The 26,521-nt window shown below is 40.4% G+C and overlaps 1 protein-coding gene across 2 annotated transcripts in view; it reads left to right on the top strand.

The window, feature by feature from the left end:
- Gpd2 (glycerol-3-phosphate dehydrogenase 2) overlaps nt 1-24,238 on the top strand; it is a 143,882-nt gene extending 119,644 nt beyond the window's left edge. For both annotated transcript variants that reach the window (XM_052724089.1, XM_052724088.1), the window contains exons 10-17: nt 8,852-8,986; nt 9,188-9,363; nt 9,878-10,009; nt 10,796-10,954; nt 17,525-17,637; nt 17,751-17,829; nt 18,009-18,107; nt 20,918-24,238. In XM_052724089.1, coding sequence (XP_052580049.1) covers nt 8,852-8,986; nt 9,188-9,363; nt 9,878-10,009; nt 10,796-10,954; nt 17,525-17,637; nt 17,751-17,829; nt 18,009-18,107; nt 20,918-21,043 — 1,019 coding nt within the window. In that variant the 3' untranslated portion in view covers nt 21,044-24,238. The remainder of the gene's footprint in view (nt 1-8,851; nt 8,987-9,187; nt 9,364-9,877; nt 10,010-10,795; nt 10,955-17,524; nt 17,638-17,750; nt 17,830-18,008; nt 18,108-20,917) is intronic.
- The last annotated feature ends 2,283 nt before the right edge of the window (nt 24,239-26,521 follow it).

A 26,521-nucleotide genomic window follows, 5' to 3' on the forward strand; every position in this document is an offset into this window, starting at 1 on the left:
TTTCCTTTGTATCATCACCGTATCTTGGCATAATATTTATACTTCAGGACATCACCTGTCTTTCAGGGGCAGCGGTTATACTAGCATATCACAACCATATGTTCCAGCACTAGTCTACGATGTGTTCTTGGAGCTCCCCATGGGAAGGGAGTCTTTGTCCACAAAACTTGTTAGCTAGTTGACATGTTACTACTCATGACTCTTTTGAGCAAAAGTAGATTAGTTAGCTATTGGTGGTTTTGGGGGATTTTATTTTACAATTTAATAAATCTCTTTGATTGCAGATATTACAACAATGGTAGATTCAGTAGTTTAATCAGCTTTCATTAAAGAGTTGTCAAATCAAAAAGACCATGTTCTGTGTATCCACATTTCCAGGACTGTTGGTGGACTGGGCGTACTTCACTTCAGTAGCTATACCTGTGGTAATGACACTCCAAGGTATATATAGTGGGCATGAGTGAGTGTTTCCATGAGAGAAGATATCTCTCAGCTCAGTATGCATTGCCATGGGCCGTCTTGAAACATAAGCACATTGATCCATTGAACCTTTCACATTTAGGTGGTTTTCTTGCAATACCCTTGCCAACAAAGCAGATTTTAGTGACCATCTTCTTCCATGCTTTGTGTGTGTATGTGTTTGTGTCTTGTTTGATTTCTTCCTGAGGATGAAATCACTTTCTCACCTTCTCTTTTTGCTTATGCTGAACTACGTTGGGAAGGGCACTCTGCTTGTGGTAGAGCTCAGCCTTCAGAACTAAAGTTACTTTGGGACTTCTTTGAATGTTCGTGAGTCTTTCCATTTTTCTTTTCTTTCCTTCTTTCCCTCTCATGGTAATCCAAATGATCTCCATAGCATTCACCATGTAGTTCAATGTTCTCATTCTGTGGTAGTGATAACCACATAGCCATTGGCTGCAGCCTCCAGGCTACGAAAAAGCTTTCAACATTTGGGGTCTCAGAGACCCACTCACTGATTTGCCGCACCTCAATCAGGAAGCTGAGGATTTGGTAGTGACATTACTTTTGCCATCTTTCCATGATCAAGGAGACGGCTTAATGGTTTAGAAAAACAGTCTTCATCTATTTGTATGAGTGGTCTTACAATGTTGGTTGGCTTCAGTGGAGGAAATACAGACACCATTTTTATCTGGATGCAGCTCACTAGCATTTACGAATCCTTCTTCCCTATATTGTTGTTCCATTGTATAATCATGTATTGAACTAGTCAAAGAGCTCTAGAGAATGGTTCAGATTATTGTCTTAGTTTAATGGATTTGTCCATATTGTATATTATTAGTTACTTCTAATTTAAAGTAATGTATATAATTCTACCCTGAATAGAATCTCTTTGGATATTTGCAACAATAACATACAATTATTAAATAAATGTGATTAATTTTTACAACCAGTCTCTATGTTCAACACGTACTACCTGGAGGCAGCTATGCTTTGTTTAACGTCTCTATTTAAGTATCTTAAACCTCCTTGTAATTTAAATTTAATCTTTTGCTTGTCCATTGTAGATCTGGATGGAGCTTAGATGTCTGGCTATGATTGTGTTTCAATATGATAATAATTCCCCACTCCTTTTTGTATTTGCTTGTATATAAAGTTTGTCAAGAGTAGGATTATAGATGTCCTCTAAGATTGTGAGAACAAAGTATAGAAGGAATTCAAGAGGAGACAAGAGTACGGACACTTTCTTAGGCCTTCTTCCCAGGTACATGCAGTAAGGACGAGAAACCCGACCGCTTCCTGTGCTGTCAGATTGGCTGTGCTAGAGGCAGCGGTGGGTCCTGGAAAGCCACTGTGTCCAGGATGAATGTGAAAATCTGCCCCGATAGGAGCTTTGACATCTGACAGAGGTGGTGGCACTTTTACCCTACCTATAAGTAGAGAAGACTTGGCTGTTCCCGCTAGAGTCCTCTTCAAATCCCTTATCCTGTGGTTATCAGGGAAGTGGAGAAACTCACAAAGACGACTTCTTAATTCGAATGTTTACAAAAGTGGTTGAATACTACTGAGCAGGCTTTTTTCCCGTGCCCTGATGAGACTATGTGTCCTTTAGGTTTAGTATCCAGGGGTGACAGCTCTGTCAGCTGTATGCACCTTTCCTCTTAAGTTTACACTTTAAAAATTTAATGAAGAGTCCTCCTTCACAGTTTCTTTGCATTCTCATTTCCAGTTGACTGGACTCCCCATATTTGAGAAATCATACTTAGACCTGATAAAGGGGAACAGTTGGCCGAAGCTCCCTGTATCTTACGGTGAAGACTTTCATAGTCGTGGGCTTTCTCTAGGTATTTTGGTGGAATCCAGTAGCCTCTTATGTACTAATGAAATGTGAAAGAAACAAGCGTTGTCATCTCCAGACACTTTTAGAATTGTCTCTTTGTGCTGTCTTTCCCAGCTCTGCTGTCATGGAGTATTGTACGTGTCAGACACACTGCTTTTCAAGCATGTTGTCAGTCTCTCCCTCCTTCCTTCTAAGAGAGATGTATTGCCTGCATTAGTTGAAGCTGAGGGACAGTGACTTTTTTTCCCTCCCAGCTTGATAGTATTGGGGTGTGATGAGTCTTAAGGAAATCTGACTCTGATATGACCATCTAAATACTGTACAGTACTTTGGTTAGTGGTTCTGGATTATACGATGTGATATGGGGTCCGGTACAGACTGGATTAAGTAGTTTTTCTGTTCATTTTAAGGAAGCCATCAGATACCTTTAGAATGATGTATGCCTGCATATGGTGTGTGTGTGTGTGTGTGTGTGTGTGTGTGTGTGTGTGTGTGTGTGTGTGTGTAGGCACAAGTATTGAGGACAGAGAACAACTTGGTTAAGTTCGTTCTCTCTGTCTCCCTTTATGTGGGTTGTTGGGACCAAATTCAGATTCCCTGGCTTGCACAGCAATTGCCTTTACCCTCTGAACCATCTTGGTAGCCCAGAGCTGCAGTTTTAAAATGTTTTGCATTCATTGCATTTCATGTGATATAATCATATGAAAAGGTTTTATTAAATGGATAAGTAAGTTCTGATAGCAGTTTCTGAGTCTCCTCAAATGGCTCGATCCTTAAGGGAGAGAGGGAGGAGAGGAGCGTCAAATCCTAACACTCCATGGTGCTCACAGCAGCTGGTGCACTTCTGCAGGATGCCTGGGAACAGTTCTGCAGAGCATCTCGCCTGTTGCAAATAAACCCGTGTCTTCTTTTACAGTTTAGAAAGCTTTCTATTCGCAGGCTGAAATTTCTAGATGACTTGTTTGTTCCTTGTTGAAATGGGTAATTGATAGTTCTGCAGTCCATGTTGAGTTAGGAAGAAAAATTATCTTTTGAAAAATGTATCATTAAGTTACTGTGCAGAGGTTAATCAGAGAGACGCCATGATGGGGACCGAGTTACAAGTGCAGCGGACAGGGAGAAACAGAAGACGTGCTGGGCACTTCCTCCAGGCGCACAGTGTTGGGGTGCTTCTCGAGGCCGCCTCTGCGCTTGCACATGGGCCTGCACATGTGCAGTTAGTAGTGTTTATAGATTGCCTGTTATTCAATTAACAGCCGGGCTGGTCATATCAACTCACTGCAGACCTGCCTTTTCCCTGCCAGAGATTGTACTCGGGTTATCAACTTACACAGGCTTGGCTGTCTTCCAGCTGTTTAATTAGAGTGTCACACGCCTTGCTTTTTCTAGTTTCATTAGTTTATAAATGTAATATGGTATCTTATTTCTGTGATTAACACTTCATTCCGGCAGGTTAAACACGCTGCTAGAGAAGTATTGATTTCTGACACTGTTTCCCTGTACCCATTTAGGTATTTTCACATGGTTCTTTGGGATTTTTTTTTTTTTTTGAGAGTGGTAAGCATGAGGGAGAACACCCCGAAATGCACACCTAAATGACTCATGCCAAGCAGAATCACATGTTTAGGCTTAATTGTCCTTTCCTGTGGCTTTCATTTTTTTATTAATTTTAAAACAAACACTTGTCTTGCCAAGGATATGAGAGGAAAAGTATTTATTATAATCTGAAACAACCACATTGAGTTTTTCTGTTTTCAAGGAGCTGTGATAAGCTCCGCTCACCTTTACTGTTTCTATTTTATTCTTCAGATCATAGAGTAAACCACGTGATTTATTGGCGGTATAATAGAAATGAATTTGATATGGTCTCCCTATCTAGCATGGCCTGGAACTTTCTGAATAGACCAGGCTGATTTCCAGTTCAGAGACCTTCCTGCTTCTGTCTCCTGATTGCTGCGTTTAAAAGTGTACACCACTGCTCCCAGTTGTCTGTTTATTATTTTTTAGCCAGGGTCTCATTTTGTAGCCCAGGCTAGTCTTGAATTCATGGTAGTTCTGTCTCAGCATCTCAAGTACAAGGATTCCATGCTGGAGACACCACTCTGGGCTGCTCAGAGAACCATATTAGTATTCCAGAAAATATTTTATAACTTTTACTTGGCACAACATTTAGAATGCTGAGAGATCTCTGAATCATCGCTGCTAAAGACAAGTAACACGATGAGGAAGAGATGGAAGAGTAATGAAGTCTTGCTTACCTGTGGGAACAGAATGAGTCTGAGTTCTAAGACACCAAAGCTCCAATTTGCTATGTTTTCCACAGATTTTCTCCCTTGGACAATTAAAGCAGTTCTCAGTCACTACCTTCTCTTGGTTACAAATGTATATAATAGGACCAGTTTCAGAATAATAATTTGAGAGGAAGTGTCTTAGTTTGGGTTTCTATTGCTGTGAAGAGACACCATGACCATGGCAACTCTTATACAGGGTTTTTTTTTTTGTTTTTTTGTTTTTTTTTTTTTTTTTTGAGACAATGTTTCTCTGTGTAGCCCTAGCTGTTCTGGAAGTCTCTCTGTAGACCAGGTTGGCCTGGAACTCATGGAGTTTCATCTGCCTTTTCCCAAGTGCTGGGATTAAAGGTGTGTACCACCACTGCTCTGCTCAAAGGGAAACATTTCATTGAGGCTTGCTTACAGTTTCAGAGGTTTAGTTCATTATCGGTATGTTGGGTAGCAGGCAGGCAGGCAGATATGGCACTGGAGAAGGAGCTGAGAGTTCTACATCTTGATCCATTGGTAGCAGAATCAACTGTGCGTTACACTGACCGTAGCTTGAGCAAAGTCACAACTCCTAATAGTGCCACTCCCTTTGGAGACCGTTTTTTTTTTTCAAACCACCCCATATAAATATTTTTCATTTCTTGATCTCACGAGGTTAGTAAGAAAGGGGGATTGTTTAGGTATGAAAGTACATTTTTCTGAGCAAAGCAAGTTACTCAAATGTCAGTGGGTGGCTGTGCCTTAGAGATGAAGGCAAGGTCGTCTTGATGTGATCAGCCATCTTGGTGATCTAATGGGATCAGCCTGCCTGTGTTCTAGGGAGCTTTTAGAGATATGCATGTTAGCTATTTAAATTAACTGCAATTTTACTTCCTCGGTTACCTAAATCACATTTCCAAAGATTAGCTGCTGCCTGCTGCTGCAGTTGGCTAGTGAATTAGACCGTGCCAATAGCAGACTTTTCCCACCCTGCAAAAACAGTTGCAGAACTGTCCTGCTCATCAGAGTCAAGAGCATTTAAATATTGTAGAGAAGGAAATGCTCAGGGTTAATGGAGTCCCTGAATTGAGGGAGGAGGTTCCAACTCATCATCTTCTAAAGCAGGAATTCAGATAGGAAAAGGCAGAAGTGGTTAATTTAGTGATTGAGCTATGACTTAGGTAGATGTTAATCCTCTTTGTTCCGCTACCTCCAAGGATTCTTGCCCCATCCCCAGGACTGTTTCCTTCCTGGTTATAGCATGGCTGCGAAGCTTGCATGCAGAAAATGAGAAAACATGCCGGTGACTCGTTAGCCCAACTGTCCATCTCCCCTAGAATCTCCTCCTTGAGTGAACTTTTATTTCGGTTTGCTTCACACTTGTGCAAGGTTTATATGTTGCTTAAATAGATCATCAAGGGAGATGTCTGTCAGCTTCAGTTAGCTGCCATGTCTTTTTTTTGAAAGTGAGAATTAATGTTTTTGTGTTTAGTTGTTCTGTACTCCCTGGACAGAGCACACAGCTGCAGCTGTGAGCTTGAGCCAACATTGTTGAGTTTGCGTGGTAGTGGGCTACAGACTACAAACTTTTTTGAGCAAATAACATTTTGAGTAATCCACAAGAATTATTGTGTCAAGTTTGGGAGGGGTGGGCAGACAGAGGGTAGGTAGGTAGGTAGATGGATGGATGGATGGATGGATGGATGGATGGATGGATGGATGATTGATAGATAGGGAGATGACTTGACTTTACTCTGGCTTATTAATGTAAAAGTCCGGTAAGCCATACAGAATACTTCATATTTTAAGTAAATTTTTATTATCCTTAAAGTGTATCTTAATAATTTAATTCTCCATCTGATAAATTTTCTTTTTTGTTTTTTTGTCTTGTTTTCAATCTATATTACCTCCTTTTTTTTTACTTAGATTGTATTTTTTTGAGAATTTTATACATGAGTATAGTAAGTGCATTATGCTACCCCATTCTCCCTTGAATACCTGTGTACTTTACCCACTCCCTCTCAAAATGATGACATCTTCATGATAAAAATTTCAAGCTAAAAAAGCAAATACTAAGATACAGAGTGTAAAGAACTTTCCTGGTTGTGAACTCTTTCTTCTTGATGATGAGCCTGAGGTCCAGTCCCAGGAGTAAGGATGGAGGTGAGATGAGTCTGTTCATTGTTTTCCTCCACGCTCCTTCATGAGTGAACTCCTTGAGTATCTCAGGTTCCTCTTTTTCAGGCAGTAGTATAGCCTTGAGTGTGTGTTGTGTTTGGTCCATTAGAGTGGAAATGGGAAGCCCTGGCCAGATAACTGCTCTGCATGTGCTTCACATTTATTCTGGAACCCCTAATTTTCCCTAAAATACTTCAGAAATTAGTCATGGAGCTTCAATTTTAAGCCAGATTCCTGATCAGTGCAGCTACCAAGGGAATTTCGCAGACACGGGAGGGACTGTGCACGGACCACAGTGACAATGGAGGTGGTTTGGTTGTTTTATTTTTGACTCTGAGAGCTATGTAAACGCTAATGGAAATAATAGCAATGCCCTAGTTAGGTATTTTATAGAGATTAAAGCGCTTTACACTATTTATGCTAAAAAAATGTTGAGACTTGTAGAACTCTGTGAAGCTGGGTTAGGCCTAGGCCACAGAAATCTCAGGATCTGTTTGAGAAAATAGATGGTTCACAGAGACTGGAGCAGTAATCAGGGAGCCTGCCTGGGACTGACCTAGGCCATCGACACATGGTTGCATAGCCTGGGGTTCTTGTGGGACTCCTGACAGTGGGGGTGAGGGCTGTCTCTGACATTTTTGCTGACTTTAGGGACCCTTTTCCTCCTACTAGGTTGCCTTGTCCAGCCTTAATATGAGGGTTTGTGCTTAGTCTTATTGTAGCTTGTTATTGCATGTGTGGTTGATATCCCCGGGAGGCCTGCCCTTTCCTGAAGGGAAATGGAAGAATGGATCTGGGGAAGAGGGGAGGAGAAGGGGAGAGACTTGGAGGAGGGAGGGAGGGGAAACTGCAGTCGGGATGTAATATATGAGAGAAGAATAAATAAATGAAGTTTTTTACACACACACACACACACACACACACACACACACACACACACACACACACACGTACCAGAGGGCTAGACCTGGGGCAGAGTCCTGGCATAAGGGCTCATGTTCCAGTGGAGCTGTTGGACGTCCATTCCCTCTTTCAGAGTAGTCATTTTAAGACTGGCCCTTAGTCAACGACATTAAACTATGGCACATTTGCTTTAGTTGAAATAATCTTTACCAGAAAGCTAATTCGTGTTTGAAACAGGATCTATGTAACCACTACTGGCCTGAAACTTAATATGTAGTCTAGGCTGGCTTCTAGCTTGTGGTAATCTCCCTGCCTCAGCTTCCTAAGTAAGGATTACAGGTGTCCCTGCCCTGATGGCAGACACCACTGATCTGTGTCCCTCACCCATTGTTAGATCAATAATAAATGCTTTTCAGCAGTTATCTGATTGCTTGGTATCAGTAATAGTATTTTGCCAAAGATAAGAGAGAATGATTTTATAGCATCTTGAACACTGAGAGAGCTTTCACACCTCACAAGTATTACATGGCTACTGGGAGGAGCCAATGCGCCCATCTCTGGGTCAGTTATAGAGGCTAGGGTTGAGAAGAGAACAGAGAATAGAAATTGTCAGCAGTCGAGGGACACCTCAGTTTGAGGAGTAAAGCCAGAAAGAACCAAGTTTGATGCTGCTACACCGTAAAAGGCTGTTTGCCCAAGATGAGTTAGTTACTCATGATAGTTGCTTAAGGAGAATTATCCCCAATCCTTTGGGGATCTGTGAGTGGAAAGGAGAGGACCGGGATTAGCAACTGTCTTTGGCAGAGTTGGGCCTGCTGCAGCTGCTCATGGGTGAGTGGAGTAGAGGGAGAACACATCTGGCCACAGAGTTCTGTCATGAAGATCTTTGTAATTCTGGAGGAGAGAGTCAGGTTTCTTCTAGAAGGAAATGTACCAGTTTACAAATGTCTTCTTTTCTCTTGATGGTAATCTTTTTTTCCCGTTGGGGTTCGTGACACTGGCTTCTGTGGCTTCCTCTTTGACACCTTTGCTTGTGGTCTTCAGGTCCTTTACTCCCTCAAGCAAATTATTTTTGTGTCACAGACTTCCCACCCTCATAGTTAGTTGTTCCACTTCAGGTTACTTTCTCTGCCCTCACCTGTGCCGCTATACTCCTGCTGAATGCTTTCCTGCGCATTCCTACTTTTGTGAAAATGGTTTTGATTTCTACCAGTGAGAAGAGGGGATGTCCTGGCAGCATGGAGCGGTATCCGGCCCCTTGTCATTGATCCCAACTCTGCAGACACTCAGTCCATCTCCCGAAATCACGTTGTTGAAGTCAGTGAGAGCGGCCTCATCACAATAGCAGGTATTGGCGGTGGTGGTGGAGACTCATTCTTTGGATTGTCCCCCTTCACTCTAATGAATGAGTATTTCGATTTTATGATTCCTAGTAGAACCTTTTTGCCAAATTTCCTGCCAAGAGGTGACTGTTGTTATTATTGGTAACTGGTTAATTATCAGAAAAATTCAGAATGCCAGCTTAAGAGCTTAACAATCTCTCTCGTAGGTGGGAAGTGGACGACGTATCGCTCTATGGCCGAGGACGCTGTGAATGCAGCGATCAAGGTTCACAACCTGAAGGCAGGACCGTGTCGGACAGTTGGGCTGTTCCTCCAAGGAGGCAAAGATTGGAGCCCCACACTCTACATCAGGCTGGTCCAGGACTATGGGCTTGAGAGTGAGGTTCGTGTGCATTGCCATACTACCTTGCTTTGATGCCGAGACCACATTCAGTAGCCATGGTGTGGCCTCTCTGATTCAGAGTGACCTTTTGCTCTGCTTGTCACTCTTGTGTTCCGCAAAAGAAAACAAGAAAAGATGGCCCAACTTTATTATAGTCGCCTAAAGTGATGAACGTTGGTTTCTCTTTGAAATCTGCAATTTATTTGGTTGGTTCCTAGTGTACAAATTCCCCCCACTTCTTGAGTGTGAGAAGGGCTGTTCCTCAGAAGGGCCAACAGGAGGCTGAAGCTTCATCTGTCACTGATCTGGTGCTGCATGAATGCCGAGTCAGCGCTGGCCTAAGCATTCCGAACCCAAGCGGTTTCCTCCTACAAAGTCCGGACCTAACCCTCCCTGAGGACTATTAGTTACAGGCTGTGAGAAAGCTGACATTAGAAGGATGTAGTGTTGTTTTGTTCTGTACCTTAACGGAATGACTCCCGAGTGCCTGTCTAATGCAGCGTTATTTCTGTAGGTGGCACAGCATCTTGCCGCCACCTATGGTGACAAGGCTTTCGAGGTGGCCAAAATGGCAAGTGTGACTGGAAAGCGATGGCCTGTTGTTGGGGTGCGTCTTGTGTCAGAATTTCCATACATCGAAGCAGAGGTATGTGGTGGTCACAGGAACTGCGCTCTGCCATTTACCTGCTCGTTCTATCTTTAGCAATTACGGACTGCTAAGTTTTTAAAGCACACATGTCGGCCAAAATCTGGAGTAAAGTCTCTGGCTTTCACAAACCTTTCACAGTGATGTTGTTAGTGGTAATAGTATGAATGCGAATTCTAGAGTTCATTCAGAGTATCACAGGTCTGCAAATTTGGTTAGGTTGTCTCAGAACTCATAGCTCTTTTAAGTTCGCATCCCTTCTTCCATCTTGACTGGTTCCTTGTCCTCCTGTTTTGATAATTTCTTAGAGATTTGTCTTATTTCTCAGCGTGCTTTCTGATGCTATGAAAGCAGAGACCATGCTTTGTATATTTGTAATTCCTTATGCCTTAAGTCAGTGTCCCGTAAGCTCCACTTGGTGGTCCCCGAGGCAGAAAACTTGACAGCCTAAGGAGCTTGAATAGTCAGCCATGTAAAGGAATGTTTCCACTGTGCATTAGCAAAGAGAAGTGATTCCCATGGCTGGTGGGAGGTGATGCAGTTTGCATGTCTGTGCCTCGTTCTCTTTAGAAGTAGGCATTCGCTGTTACCCAGCTCACCCATTTTCCAGCCTACTGTGGGAGGCAGACGGAGGGCTTGTGCAGTGCCACAAGCGTGCCTGCGTCTGGTGGAGAACCCAAGCAGCTAGAGAAAAATATCAGCTTTTCGTAAAGCATTTTTTTTTTTCAAATGTAAAACTGGACTATTTTAAAAAAGAGTCAAACTAGCAATTTTTCTTTAATTTAGGTGAAATATGGGATTAAAGAATATGCCTGCACTGCAGTTGACATGATTTCACGTCGTACTCGCCTAGCCTTTCTCAATGTCCAGGCTGCAGAGGAAGCGCTGCCCAAGATTGTTGAATTAATGGGCAGAGAACTGAACTGGAGTGAGGCTAAGAAACAGGTACTGTATAAAAGTCTTTATGACCACAGTTCCATTTATAAACGTGTAACAGCGTGGTCTGTTTGTAAAGGATTGCATAACTTTTGATGATGGTTTTAGGTTTCCTGCTAACATTTGTATATACATTTTTAATATTGCTAGGTTTTATGAAAATGAAAGATACTCTTAGGATAATTTTGTTGTTATAGAAGTCTAGAGAATGCTTTTTAATCCCTGGTCATAATTCCTGGGAAAGAAAGATATGAATAACGGTTGGGTGCAGCCTTTTCTAAGTCTCATTGAAAACACTCTTAGAACATGATTAGTAGAATTTCTGCTCTTGATAATCCTTTGATAAGAATAGTGGTTTCACTGCCTGGCCACAAAGGGCTTATTATTTGTATCACTTAATATTTTGAAAGATGAGAGACCTTTACAATATGAAGAAAGACCAAAGTACCATTTGATGTTTTATATTTATTACCAAATTAAAAAAATAATTCCAGTGATGCCTGGATATGCATGAGGGCATAAACATATACACACATATATAAACCCACGCCCTTCCACGTCCCGTCCCCCCCACACCTGGGTTTGTGGTAATAAATAGAAAATCATCTTCTCCTTCTCCTTCCTTTTTCCTCCTTCCTTCTCCTTCTTTCTTCTTCTTTCTCCTTCTTTCTCCTTCTCCATCCTTCCTTCTTCCTCCTCCTTTCTTCTAACCCAAACTATTTTCATTTTCATGTGCAGAGGGATCACATTACTTTCAAATAGTGAAAAAATATATTCTTCATTTACTGAACCCTGTTCTTTCTTTAACTGAATCTGTACAACTTTCTGTGATATGTCCCTGTTTAACTCTGGACAAACTCACCAAGGATATCCACACTGCATGACACGATACACTTGTCAGCTCATGGTGCTCACTTTATTTGGCCAGGTAGTTACATTTGGCACAGTTGATTCAACTCTCCCTCTTGAATTGAATTGAGAGAGTTTGCAATGTAGTCCAGGCTGAGTTTGAGGTCTCCATACTGCTTTTACCTCTGAGGTACTATGATAGTAGGTGTATCCATAATCCCTGGTTTGAATCCTTTTTTATCTCAGGAGTAATATTTCTTTTGAGTGTCTTCATGGCTCCTTCAAGTGCTGTCCCTAGAGCCCTCTCCACATCTTAACAGCTCATTGCCCCTCAGTTGCTCAGGTCTCAACTTTAGCATCATACTTCGTGTATTCACTCATATCTTGTCTAAAGCCACTCAATCTTCCTGTAATCATCTTCACATCATGATTGAGAGTCACCCTTTCTTATCGCATTCATTATTGTCACCTTGATATAGGCTACTGGTATGTCTCATGATCATTGAACTGGCTTTGGGGATTTTATGAGAAAATAATCCATACTTATCATTGGATATATCCAGAAGCCATAGCAGAATGTACATTTTTAAATTGGCTTTTGATATATTAGATACATTTGGATATATTAGATATGATCATCAAGGACTTAATGCTGGTAGGTGGGGCAAGTGACTCTGACTGAGATTAGGCTAGGGACACTACAAAGTATAGAAACTGGAGCAATAAGGAATTGTATAGAAGAACTAGAAAAGAATAGATACTAAGGTTGGGGGAGTTTTAAGAGGACTAAGGGAGCTGTGACTCAGAGGATAACAGTACATTAGGATTACTGCAACAGAATACTGCTAGTGGGATGCTTCGGATAGCAAACATTCATTTCTCAAAATCATTTCTTTACTTTCTAACATGAAGTCTAGGGTCAAGGCACCAGCGGGTCTCCCCACCTTTTATGGTTCACGGACAGAAGGCTCCTTGGCATATTCACATGTCTAGTGAATGAGCATTATCGAGCATGCATTGATGATGCACACAGGATTGGGCCTATAGCCTACCTTCAAGTGTTCATATTATGATGTAGATCCTAAAGGTGGAATTCCTGGGAAAGTGGGAGAAAGGGTAGGTTCAAAGGCTTAAGTTTAGTCCATCATTGTCATGTATGGGATTGCAGGCATGTACTGTCATGCTCAGCTGCAAAGGGGTGTCCTTTACCTGAATTTTATAATTGAGGAAGCAGACTCAGTTTCTATAAGCATTAAACTGTAGAGCTGGGTTCAAAACCTGTCCCCTGACCCTCTCCTGCTGCCTCCGTACTGCCTTATAACTCTCCCAGTTTTTGAGTCTTAGCTTTTCATGGAGACAACACAAGAATGTCACTGCCTACCATTTTTCTATGTAGAAGAATCAGGGATATGTTCTTATAAAAATTATGGTTGGAATGATTAGATAGGCGCATATTTTGTGCTAAGAGGTAGGAAAGAGAAAATTGTAAAAACCGGTTGTGCTTAACATTTCCAGGTAAACTGGGATTTAACTTGATTTCAAACTTTGCGAGTAGACAGACATTCTTAGGAGCACTCCTAATCTCTTTAAAGTAACAAAGACTAAACAGCTAAAGATATTATTCAGTTTCTGAGGCACAGCAGCTTAATGAGAACAGTGGACAGTCTGGAGAGCACAAAAGAGAAGGAAAAAAGAATTAAAAGGTTAGAAAGTTGTACTTCTGAGAAAAGGTTAAAAGCTTTGGGATTATTTAACCTGCAAAAGCGAAAGAGGAACAGGGTGATAAATAACTCTGCATAGATGAATTGTGTTGTTTCTACGGTCAATACCTAATGAGTGACCCGTATACTGAGCATAGTGCCAAATAGTTTAGGGGAATAATAAATAGCTCATAGTTTCAAGGACCTTGAACTCTAACTGTGTGGATATCGCACATGCCTATGTCAGAAACGCATGTGTATTTTCAAAGTTTACAGATATACTTAGAGACGTCGTTTTTCAAGACTGAAAGTCAGCTAACATGGAAGACTAGAGTAGGCCGGGCAGCACTCTCTGTTGAGTTTGGGGGGTGATCGAGGAACAGGAAAGGACACGAAGGGAAGTGCCATCGCCAAACTGTGTACTCCTGGGAGTGAATTAATGTGTGGGAGAAGATGACTCCATGGGCAAGCAAGGGGACTTGGCGTCACATTAATAAAAGAAACTTTAGTTCAGATGCTTTGGAACTTTTGAAATGCTGTGTGTTTTGTCAGTTCCAACAGAGAAATTTCCTTGGAGACCTCAGACTAAACTTGCTTTTGAGGAGGTCTGAGCAGGAAAGGGCATAGGCCTCACTCAGAACATACTTAGAGAAATGCTGTCTGGAGAGAAAGGCAGATATTGTAATTTTCATATAAGGTACATTTTTATTTTCATTGTGAGACTTTAAATTTCAAATTTAAAACAGAAGACATAGTCAAATAGGAGGTGACTCTCCATAAGTTTTATTCCAGTCAGGGAATGCAATACCAATTTCAAAAAGCAGAAAGCAAATACGTCTTTGTGATCTAGGAACAGTCTTCATATTGATCATGACTGATTTTCTAAATTATGTTCATTAGTTTTGTTATGTTCACTAAGTTTATTATCATTTAGCAGGAAGTGTGGGCTATGGGAGGCTCGTAAAGGGTCACTAAGGAAAAATGTTTCATACATGTCATTTTCATATTAGAGTAAGGATTAGATCAGGAAAATGCTATAGAGGGTGTGTGTGTGTGTGTGTGTGTGTGTGTGTGTGTGTGTGTGTGTGTGTGTGTGTGTGTGTATGGAAGCTCCATAAAGCATTTCATACAGCTTCATGAATCTTTGCAAAACCAGTAGTTTTGTAGCTAAATCGCCAGTTTGGACCTCTGAAGAGGTCTCTGACAGCAGGTTGTAAGCACTCTGTCCCTTTGACCTGATCTTTGGTTCCAGCATTTATGTTATAGTGCTAATGCTATGCTTCTTTGGTGTGCCAATAAGCAGAGAGGTAAATGAATATTTGACGACAACATGAAATACTAGCCCAAATGGTAATCCTTGTACTAAGTTAGGCTAACTTCCTTTATTCAAGCCAGGTTTGATGGCCTTAGCAATATAGCACACATGAAAAACAAGAGTGGCTTCAGTTGACTGTGACTGCCAATCAGTTAACAGTGGACCATGATTGTCTCCTACTTAATGTATTCTATAGTCGTGTTAATATAGGTCATGAAACTAGAGAGATGGAATTGATTTCTGCTCCGTCTAGGTACTTTCACATCTCCCTAGGAACTGTTTTGTTCTGACAGTTGGATTATATGATAGAATTTGTGGTCTAGAAGAAAGCATCCAACATGGCATAGGGCTTTCAAGTCATGCTTCTGCTGAAGTTTTGGCTAACAAATCTCTAAGGAGTAAAGTACTTGACGCCGCTTTCAGTATGTGACCTATGATACAGAAACATAATAGGTTGGTTCTAGTGTAGCAAAGTCTTGGTCATCCCAAGCCAGCTGGAAGAGTTGGAAGGAGGTACATTGAATCTCAACATAAAATGCTTTCATAGGCACACCATCCTTTCATCCTTTACTTTGAGTAAAGTCATTTAGACAGACACCTTGGCTTCTGTTTGCATGATCTATAAATGAATGGAAACACGAAGTTAGGGAACACATTGAGAGAGACATGGATGGAAAGATTTCTTTGCTCTTTGAAACATCATGGTTATTTGGTGGAGTGTGGATGAAATTCACAAGCAGTGACGGAATATGAATTGAGTAAGAGGTCGTCACTGGAGGGAAGACTCAGAGGCAGCATATCCAAGGACATGAATTTGAGAGTAGTGTATGTCAAATGACTGGAAATGACTGATCAAACAAGAAAATCCATGTTACAACCATGACTGGAGAATTTTCTTAGGTGAAGAGAAAAGTCTGCCAGTGTAGAATGCCATTGGAGATAGAGACTTCATGTTTTATTTAACCACACAAATGTTGATGTAGATACATTTTTTGTTTTTAAATTCATCATTATGTAGCATTCATGATGTTTTATTTCTTTTGCTGCATCTATTTCTGAAGAGAAAGGAGGTAGGAAAGGAATAATCTCAAAAACAGCTTGTCTTCCAAAGAAAACAGAGTGCCAAGCCTTGCTATTGCCATTGTCCACACGGTGATGTAGTTTCTCAGGCCTTGCTTCATGGGCATTTCAGTTTCACATTCAATATTTGGGGCCTGCTGAGTTTGTAACATTGTTTGATGTGAAGTCGAGATTGAAGATATATATATTTGCTTGGCTGGCTCATAGTGCTTGACAACCTCTCAGTGGTTTAGGCGACTCGGCTATTAAGAGGGCTTGTAGAACACCCCACCCTCACACTGGGCAGCTCACAACTTGTGTCACTCCAGCCCCAGGGAATCTGATGCCCTCTTCTGGACACCATGAGCACCCCACACATGTATATACTTCCCACACATATAGGCGTAAATAAAAATATACTATAAATAAATGTTAAAATCAATCTCAGTGGCTTAACACAGCCCCTTTGCACGTTTGTTTTTGTTACATGTTCTATGTAGCCCTTGCTATCGTGGAACTCCATGTGTAGACCAAGATGGCATCAAACTCACAGAGGTTTGCCTGCCTCTGCCTACCGTAGCCTAGGGATCAAAGGTGTGTGCCACCATACCCAGCTCAGCCAGTATTTGATGTTTTTCCTTCATGTCTAGATTGACTTGTATCTGTCTAAACCATGGTTATTCTCAGGGAACAGGAACAAGAGAGATAATGAAAGCCAGGATTTCTCTTTTGAAGCTTTCTCCCAAAAGTGCAATATCTTGTGTCTATTCATGTTCTACTGGCCAAAGTAAGTCACATGGCCAAAGCTCATAAAAGTGGCATTAAGAAATATATATGCATGGGGGAAGGGTGTGTGTGTGTGTGTGTGTGTGTGTGTGTGTGTGTGTGTGTGTGTGTATGCGCATGCATGTGCATGCACATATTTATACATGTGAGGAAAGTTACTAACAGTATACACTATAATATAGTCACTTGAGGTACTGAGACGAGAGTGACAGAATGAGAGCTAAGGGCAGTGCTTGTTGCAGTAGCTGACTGGGGGTACTGAAAGCAGTGAGAATGACTGGAGAGTAGGCCATGATGTCTCTGTGGCTGTCAGAGGCCCCTGACAGAACTTCTGCATAGCTCACCATACATAGGCACTGCAAGCCACGGTAGAGGAGATGTTCAAGTCCTATATATTTTACTCCTCTTTTCTTTTCTTATCATCAGGCTTTAGGAATTCGCTCTTATAGAATTTGATAGTCAGTAGCACACAAGAGTACACTACAGTAAAAAGAAATATCAGCGCTACAACGTTTAGAACAGGAATCCTTATATTGTGGGGAGGCAGTCAAACACAGGCAGTGTGACATGCTCTATGACATTTAAGAAAAGATGAACTGAGCCCAAGGCCCCCCGGATGGTCCCTGGAGCCAGACAGAGGTCAGGAAAGAATCAGGAAATGCAGGTGGGCGTACCGGGTGTGTGAGGTTACAGCCATATTCTGTATCTGAGCATATTAGACTGTGTCTTAAGTTGCCCAACTAGAAGGAGTGCTAGTACTTCACTAAAACTGTGTGCTGGTTCAGTGAGAATCAGTTTTGGGTGAAAAAAGAGAAAGAGAGAAAAGTCAATAGCTCCTACAACTCTATGTCTGTGTCTTTTCTTTTTCAGGAAGAACTTGAAATAGCCACCAAGTTTCTGTACTATGAAATGGGCTCCAAGTCTCGATCAGAACAATTCACAGATCGTACTGAAATCAGCCTGATGCCTTCAGACATCGATAGGTACCTCTCACAGCTCTTCCTCCTCCTTCTGCTCCTCCTCTTCCACATCCTCATCCTCTTTCTCCTCCCTCTTTTATGGAAGTCTGTTTGCATTATTCAATTTTGTGTTGCAGGTATACGAAGAGATTTCATAAGTTTGATGCAGACGAAAAGGGCTTTATTACCATTGTTGATGTTCAGCGTGTACTAGAGGTAATACATGGGTTTCTTTTGTTATTACTATCAGCTTTAGTACAAAGAATATAAAGATACTATTTATTAGCATTTTCACAAGTCATATTTTTTTAACTTTTGGATAGTCTAGTCATATTAGAAGATGGCTACACATTATTTTTAGTTAAACCTCATTCCTCTGTTGCTTTTCTGTCTAGAGTATCAATGTGCAAGTAGATGAAAATGCACTCCATGAAATGCTCAGGGAAGTGGATTTGAACAAAAATGGACAAGTTGAGCTCAATGAATTTCTGCAGGTGAGTTGTGATGAGACAGATGCATTTGTCTTTGCATTTACTTGTCCCCATCCTACGAATGAGATTCTTAAATCTACTCAGTAATCACTTCATCCTGAACATGTAGCCAGAGCCAGCAACAGTTGATCTGTCTGCCCTTGAGGATGAGGCTCTGTTAGTGCCTGCTCCTCTCCCTTCTCTTTATAAGAGGTATCAGTTTTCTTGGCTATTTAGATTAAATCCAAGTTAATTGTGGCTTACAGAATTGCACTAGAAGTATGCTTTTTAAAGAATGATGCCATGGAATATAATGGCTCTACCATTGCTACACTGAGAAGCAACATAGTACTTCTAGTATGAAAAGTCATTTTTTTTTAAAATAGGAGAGATTATAACCTATAGTTTCATTTATTGAAGAATCATATTAACTTAAGAATATAATTATTCAATTCTTATATTTTGATAAACCAGAAAAGCAAATGAGAAGAAAGGTATGGTCTGGAGTCAAGATGGCAAATTTAAACATTTCCATTTCTGATGTTTAAGTAACCAAAGTTTCAATTGTTCAATCATTATAACCGCCAAAGAAATACAGTTTGTTACTGTAACTTCCTACTAGATGCTCTGCATACTGGATGCTTCCCAGTTGAGTTCTGTAAAGGAAAGAAATTCAATACTTTGTCCCTCGCTGTCCATAGGACTCTGCTCATTTGAAGAATGCACTGCTTTCCAGGCAGCCAGGTTGTTTTCTGTAGTGTTTCTTGGGCAGGTATTTCAAGTGAATGCCAGGTCTTGCTTGCACCGTGGCAATGATGAATGCTGAACATGAAATAAATTAATGCTGGGATTTTGGTCAATGTCAGCCCTTTCTTCACTGTGTCAAGTTAAACAAACAAGATCAAGGCAAAGGAAATGGTAATTGTCTCTCTAGAGATGAGCTGCAGATAAGAGCATTGTTGAATCTAAATGCAGAAAATTTTCACAGGTTGTGGCCAGCATGACAAAAAGAATGTTTAGTTCTTTAACTAGCTGTTTGACTAAATGCAAACTTTAAATCACATTTGAGATTTATGGTTAGGAATTAGAAAACATTTAATGCCTCTTTTTGTATAGTTTTTCTGGGGAATATTTTATTGTCTCAGAATTTTCGAGAACTCTTCTTCAAAGGAACAGCTTATGCTTCGTTTCCTGTGTTTTGTAAATAAACAGCAGCATTTTGACTTGAAAATCTCAGGGTTCTAGAAACAATAAGAATCTAATTTAATAGATGTGTTGTGTGGCTTGGTTTTAAGTAACTTTCTTGAATACAGTAGAGTTAAGCACATAGTAAATAATTTAAACCACCTGCAGGTTTTCTTGTAGAGTTTTTTAATAATTGAGTATTTCCTGTCCATTTCTAAATGAATGCAACCATTCATGTCTTCAATAAATACACAGCATAATTTCCAAGTTATAAAACACTGGCCCCTTTTCTTATGAAATCTAGTCACACCTAGATATTATTTTTTTCTTGCAGTATGGTTTTCAGATACACATAATACTTAATGAAAAATTTTAGTTTGTTGAGGTTGGTCCAGGAAACACTGTTGATGTCTGAGAGAGATGCCCATCTTTGACAGTTGTTACCTCTGATAAATTCCAAGGGTCTCCCAGAATCAGAAAACAATAAACGGAAAGTTGTTCTGTCTTTAGGTGCCAGCAGTCCTTAGATAAAATATTTCTCAGATGGAAAGCGTGTTTGCAACATTTGATTGTTTAATGAAATATTGTCCCTTTCTGAATATGAGGAGCCCACATTTATCCTGTTAAGGGTCTGCTTTTGGATATGGGCGTACATTTTCAGTCATTATAATGGGAGGATCACTATGGAGACTGCCTGGTTGTAGGACTTGGTTTCAGGTCTGGGCTTAATGACACTTGTGCATGTAGGAGTCCATCTCTCATAAGTAGTCACTTGTGAAGCAGCTTTTAATGAGGTTAGGAGATTCAGATCCAGCCCTTGGGCACATGCCCAGGCCTCCCATGTGGAGCACGTTTTTCAAAATGTATCTCCTCCACAGGCTAAAACCCTAACTCTGAAATATTTTAAATATTTTCATATGTCCCTTTAAAAAAATAACTAACTCTATTGAGTACATTTTTTTTTAAATAGAAGAAATTAGATCAAGAGAAGTCAATAGTTCAATATTGATGTGAAGGAAGGAGCGAGCCTTATACTAAGAATTGTAAGATGCTTTCTAGATTAAAGGTCTTTGCCTACTCCCTGCATGCAATTTTAGAACTAATTCTAATTTATCCATTGGATAAAAATGAATTAGCTAAAATCTAGGTAGTAGAGTACCTTCATTCTTAGGGAAGATCTCTCATTCCATTTTCAATGACTGATATATAAATTTGTTTAAAAAGACAAAGGAATTTGAATTTAGAAGACTTGAAGTTGTCAAGTACAGAAACTCTGAAAAATCATAATTAAATGTAGGAGGTCATGGTTTGTCTTTGCTCTGTCCCTGAGATTCCTTTTTAGGATTTAAAAATAGAATTCAAGATCCAATATTTGAAGTTAACTTTTTTAAAAAGTGACCCAAATAGCACATTAGGGGGAAAGATGTTCATTAAATCTGCTTTTAGGGTAGCCTGATCTACTTAGCAGGTGCCGTCTCTGTCAGCAGTGTGAAACGTTTCCTTTTGAACTGTTCAAAAAGTTGAGTGCGTGCTCTGGAGCTGATGGAGCGTTTCATTTTGCCTCTGCCTGGCACGGTGGGAACGGGTAGGTGCTAAAAGTAGTGAGAGCTGGCCTGCTTGCTGAGTGTGTCCCGTATTTTCTTTTAAAGCTCATGAGTGCAGTTCAGAAAGGAAGGGTTTCTGGAAGCCGGCTTGCCATCCTGATGAAAACTGCTGAAGAGAACTTGGACCGAAGAGTTCCGATTCCTGTGGATCGTAGTTGTGGAGGATTGTGAGTCTGACCAGTAAATCTACAGCCAACAATCATAGGACAGCAAGCACCATGTACCAACCAGAGATGACTTAAACCACTCTAAATAGTGGCCATGGTAGCGTGTTTTTTAAAAAGGAAAACACTGGAAAACATTCCAAAACTTTTAAGATGTTGGTGTATTTGCCAACTTAACCTGCCAATCTTTTATTTGTATTTTCCATTCAGTCTAGCTTCTAAAAAGTGTTTTTCTCATTTTTTAGTGCACATTGATTTAACGTTTTGTATTCATTTTGTAACCTGCCAGACTTGACTCTGCCTTTCCATCCATTCACTCAAATCAGTTTTAATGGCAGACCCCGCAGGATTGGAAAGAAGCTGGAAAATGTTGTGAGCAGCCAGAGCTCCGGAACTTGAACTTGTAGACAGCATTATTTTTTTCTTCTTAGAAAAGTCTTTGACCTGTTGACATGACCATGTTTTGGGAGACTTCTCAGCCCTTTCTTGCTACCTCCCCTTCCAAGCAACACTTCACCCTTTTCTGTCTAGAGTAACACTGGTTAATCTGGAGAGGGAAGACAAAGTTTCGGTCTGGTTGAGATTTGGTTACATTTCTAAAAGAAAAGCTCTGAACGCTTCCAGGATCACAGGAGAAAGATAAAGACAGCATTGACATTTGCCGGGAGGTAGTGAGAGTTGCTTCTCAACAGTTCATTTTTTTCCCCAGGCACTGCTGGCTTTCTTTGACTATTATAGTTGCCAGAAAAAAATCCTTGCTTTTTTTACTTTCAAACCAGCATTTGAGTGGCAAGTTGGATATAATGGGATGAGACCAAATCTTTCCATTCCTTCAGGGAGTAATGATAAAACACAGTTTTCAATCCCACAAGTCCTGAATCTTGCAGCGTGTGGTATTGTCAGGCCTGTTCTTGTTGGGGTGGGCAATAGTCTTAGTATTTGCAAAGGGACAATAAGAATTGGGCAGACTTTAGTTAACTTTAATTATAAAATTAAAATAAGGCATCCTACTTTAATATCCAAAGACAGTGAGTGTGCTTGCCAAAAGCCTTTCTCTTTGTATACTCAATGGGAAAATTCTGATTCTACCAAAAATAAAAAAAAAAATAAAATAAAATAAATTAAAGGAAGATAACACACACACACACACACACACACACACACACACACACACACCCACCCACAAATCAAAACTGACTGTGCATTGCACTCAAAAAATAATGCACCTAACAGAGATGCCAGCTGGAGAATGCTTCTGTTATATTCTGTTGGCACTATTACTAGTAATCTTAATATTTATTAAATGTGCTCCCTTTCCTGAAGCTACCAATAATTGGTTGTCTGTGCAGCATAGGAAGTGTAGCCCTTGTTCCATACTTCTCTCCTGGCAGGCTTTGTTGTGCAGACTATGTCCTGGCTCTGTGAACCGGTACAGAAAGCACCTTCCTCTGTGCTACTGTTTCTGCTTATACTATGCCTTTCTGCCTCGTTCAGTATGGGTTCTGAGTCTGCATATGGTAATATGAACTGGGAAGTTCACTTACAGAGCCCCCTGCCCTCCAACATGCAGAAACTGTAGGGAGAGACAGCCCACCTCATTTTATTATTAAACAAAGTTTAGATACTTTACTTATGTAGGGTAACCTGACACAGAGCAAGCGATGTCACAGCAGGTGCCACTGAAGTTTTTCTTTCAAAGCGTGAACATTTTACACAAGTTTTTATTATTATGTTTTTAATAAATGGGATCACGTGGATTTTCAATTGAGTGTTTTTCTATCATGACAATAAAGTTCACTTTATACCTAGTGACATTAAGTTGGCAGAAAAGCTGTCCTTTAAGACATCCCAAATGACATATCACAATATTCTACATCTGTACTCCCCTCCTCTCTCTCTCTTTCTCTCTTTCTAGTTAGATCAAGATAACGATGGCTTGTATCACCCCTGATTCTCTTACAGTAGGGACTGGGCTTAGAATGTGACTTGCTCAGGCCGATCTGTGTTTGGAAAGCAGGTCTTGTTTGTACATGCTTTGCTATGAATGAAGTTCCTTTAAGGACAAAGAGAAGTGCACTTTTCTTCATTTGAGCATATCTGCTTTGGCTTCAAAATCTGCTTGTTCTGAGACACGCTCCTTCACCAATCCCAGAGACTCGTTTTGGAAATGAACTACTTTCATGACATTCCTGTAAATAAAGCACCCCAGCCTTTGCATTTTCCTGTGAGTTCCTCATTGAACCTGGACAGTATTTTTTTTTTTAATTCCAATTTAAGCAAAGGAAAAAGGAAATAGGGGAACAACCCCCTTTAAAACACAAACTCATTCAGAGAATGAAACATTTTTTTCTTTTCATATAAACCTGGTATTTGTTGACTCTGTTCGGGTATGGGATTGGGTGTGTGGGGATTGTCTTTTATTATCAAGTGATTTATTTCAAGAGCCTCAGAGGGAATTCAGGTGAAGGAATCGCATCTGTGCTGGAGGGCTGTGTAGACTCCTTTAACTAGCCTTCGCCTCTGTCGTAATAACAGTGATAATGCTGGATTACTTGTTTAGCTAAGCTTGTCTGCCTCATATCCATCATGCTGCATATTCTTGCTCTCAATCTGTTTGTACTGAGTGTAACTTCAGATTTCTGCCATCAAGTGCATGCTTTGTACTCTGCCTTAGTTTATGGCTTGATTTTTGTCAATTTCAAAATATGTACAACAAAAATGTTCATTCTGATTTTAACTCAATACAGCATAGGGATTGTCACTGATTTTTTTTTTCTTTACCTCTTTTTTATGCATTTGTAAAAAGGTCTTTTGCATATGAATGTAATCACATATCGATGTCACTGATGCTGTAGACTTTCACTGCACTTTACTCTAGGGAGTAAAAAAGCCCTACTATGTTTTAAAAGAATATCAAGTCTTAGTCCAGTACTGGACATACTCACTGCATGCTCTCATACTGTCACACTTTTCTGTATTGTGTTTGGGTTATTGTTCTAGACTGGACTGTTAAATGCTGTGTTTGAGGCTGGGTTGTCATTTTTATAGCTGTCTTGGTATTTTATCACCATTATTTATTACTTTTGATATACAGAATGAGCTGCATGCATTTGTAGAGCAATAAGAAGATGTATTTAATGTGCCTTGTTTTTAACTGAGTAAGAGCCGAAAGTGTAAATCAATAAAGCTGATTAAAATGGTCCATTTGCTGGCATCTCCCTGTTGCTTGTTGGTCAGACAAATAACTTTAATTATTGTTGAAGTTTTGAAAAGTTTGAAGATATTTTCAGAAACTGTATTTTAAATGACACACATTAATTCTTTTACGTTAGAATCTTGTCATTTTATCTCAAGTGAAGTGTCTGTATAGACAGATCTTATTTTATGAGACTACCAAAATTATTTATTAATTTGTTGCTTCAGTTTTACGTGACCCTAGTCTACATTTATGCCATTACAACTCAATAGAATTCCTTTCCTCTCTCTCTCCTTTTTTTTTTTTTTTTGGTTGAGCAGAAGCTCTCAGCCTCCACGTTTCCAGGCATGCTGATGAATTTTATCATAACTAAAATCAATAGAAATGAATGGGAAAGATTACATAATCCATTTTGATCATCTTACATGTCAAGTTAGTGCAGGGTTGCCAAGCGTTGATAAATGCTCTGACAGAAAAAAATGCTATATATTTTCATTGTCAGTGACTCAGTAGAGCTGTTATCAGCTTAGCACTGGCCCAATTTTCTAATGCCCGTGTTATTTTATAGGTTTTAATTTGCACATGTACAGGGGGTGCTTTCTCCATCTGTGGTGGAGAAGTGCTACCTCCAGGTTGAGCGGGCTCAGAGGCGTTTGTGAGTTTCTTATAGTCCCTCGAAACTGTATCCCAAGCAAAGGCGCCCTCCCAGACAGGCCTTGGAAAATACACCATTTGTTCGGTGTCTGGAAGAAAATACAAAGCAGCTCAAAACATTTTCCATTGATCTAGCTCATGCAATTTGATAGCACTTAAATTTGTCAAAATAGTGTTCCTGGTTTTCAAAATATGTAAAATTGACGGTCACTTAAAAAAACAGAAACATGATACTGGCCTCAATATTTTGTGGTTTTTGTCAACAGTCCACTGTCACTGGTGTCACATCGCATCTGATGACATTTGACTTATGAAGAAAAGAAGCAACAGGAGTTTTAAATTGATCTGACACCCTCGTAATGAGACAAGTTCTGTATGGGAGGCAGAAATGATGAGCCTTTTATGCCCGTACTTTGTATTTTAGGTCTCTAATTAGCTACCTCACTTGTGAAATGCAGGAACAGAACATGATGTATGTAAGCCTTGAAGATGCCACAGACAGCCCCAAAGGCCCTGTGCTAAAAGGTGCAGTGCAGAAAATCAGTCGCTGTCTTTCCATCTCTTAAGTACCTGCTCAGGAACTGATGTGATCTAAGAAAAACACTGCCCTAGCAGAGACATCAGGACCACCCCTGTTCTCCACATTTGGCATTGAATCCTTTGCTTAGCACACGTCACCCCCAGAAGTGTTCCCGTCGTAGTTACTTGAACCTAGGGGAGGGTTGTGTGATGCCTTCTTTAGGAAGGTACTGGATTGTATTTCAGTGGAATCAGGGGAGGATTGAAATGCATAGAATGTGCCTTGGATGCTAGCGTATGGCACATGGTACAGCTGGTTTGTTCTACAAGCTTCTGAGCCTTTGCAGATCCACTGCCATGCGTCTTAAGCAAGGCATCCTCGCACTCATCTGCCAGGTAAATGGCTCCTGTAGGGCAGTGTGCATTTGCTTCCTTAGCAGCTGCTAGCTTTCTTTCGTTGTATCAAAGAGTGGGGAAATGGGCCATCACGCGCGCGTGCGCGTGCGCGCGCGGGCACACACACACACACACACACACACACACACACACACACACACACACACGCCTTTAGCCCTCATCCTCAACGTTCTTTGTTAGCTTTTAGCATACCCTATAAAACTGGGTCTAATTTTTATTAGCTTTTTCTTTAACTCCAATTTAGACTTACTTGATTTTGTTTGCCTAAATAATCTAAATGTAATAAACTCAATTAACATGTCACTATTCTTTCACCTGACCTCAGTGCCCTCTTTTAAACGAGGTCTTCTGCCCTTACTCGCCCCTTCCCCCAAGGGTTAGAGTAAACAGCCACTCCCTTCATATGTTGCTAGTTAGATTTTCTCACCATTCCTTCACTATCCGTTTTTTTTCCCTCCATCCCCATCATTAATTGATTTACAATTCATTTTTATGCATACGGAGTTTTTCCTATCCAAGTTAAGAAGCTGTAAATCTTAGATCCATTGAAATGACAGTGAGAAATATTTCATTTTATCTCATGAATCATTTGCCATCCTTATTGCAGAAAAATGGCAAAATTATGGTGTACCATGTTTTCATAAATTACCCTTCCCCACCCCCAACCCCACTGCTCTGGTTCATTTCATTATCTGTGTG

Source organism: Peromyscus californicus, unplaced genomic scaffold (genome assembly GCF_007827085.1).
Source record: "Peromyscus californicus insignis strain IS unplaced genomic scaffold, ASM782708v3 Scaffold_7__1_contigs__length_154581171, whole genome shotgun sequence".
Lineage (NCBI taxonomy): Eukaryota > Metazoa > Chordata > Mammalia > Rodentia > Cricetidae > Peromyscus > Peromyscus californicus.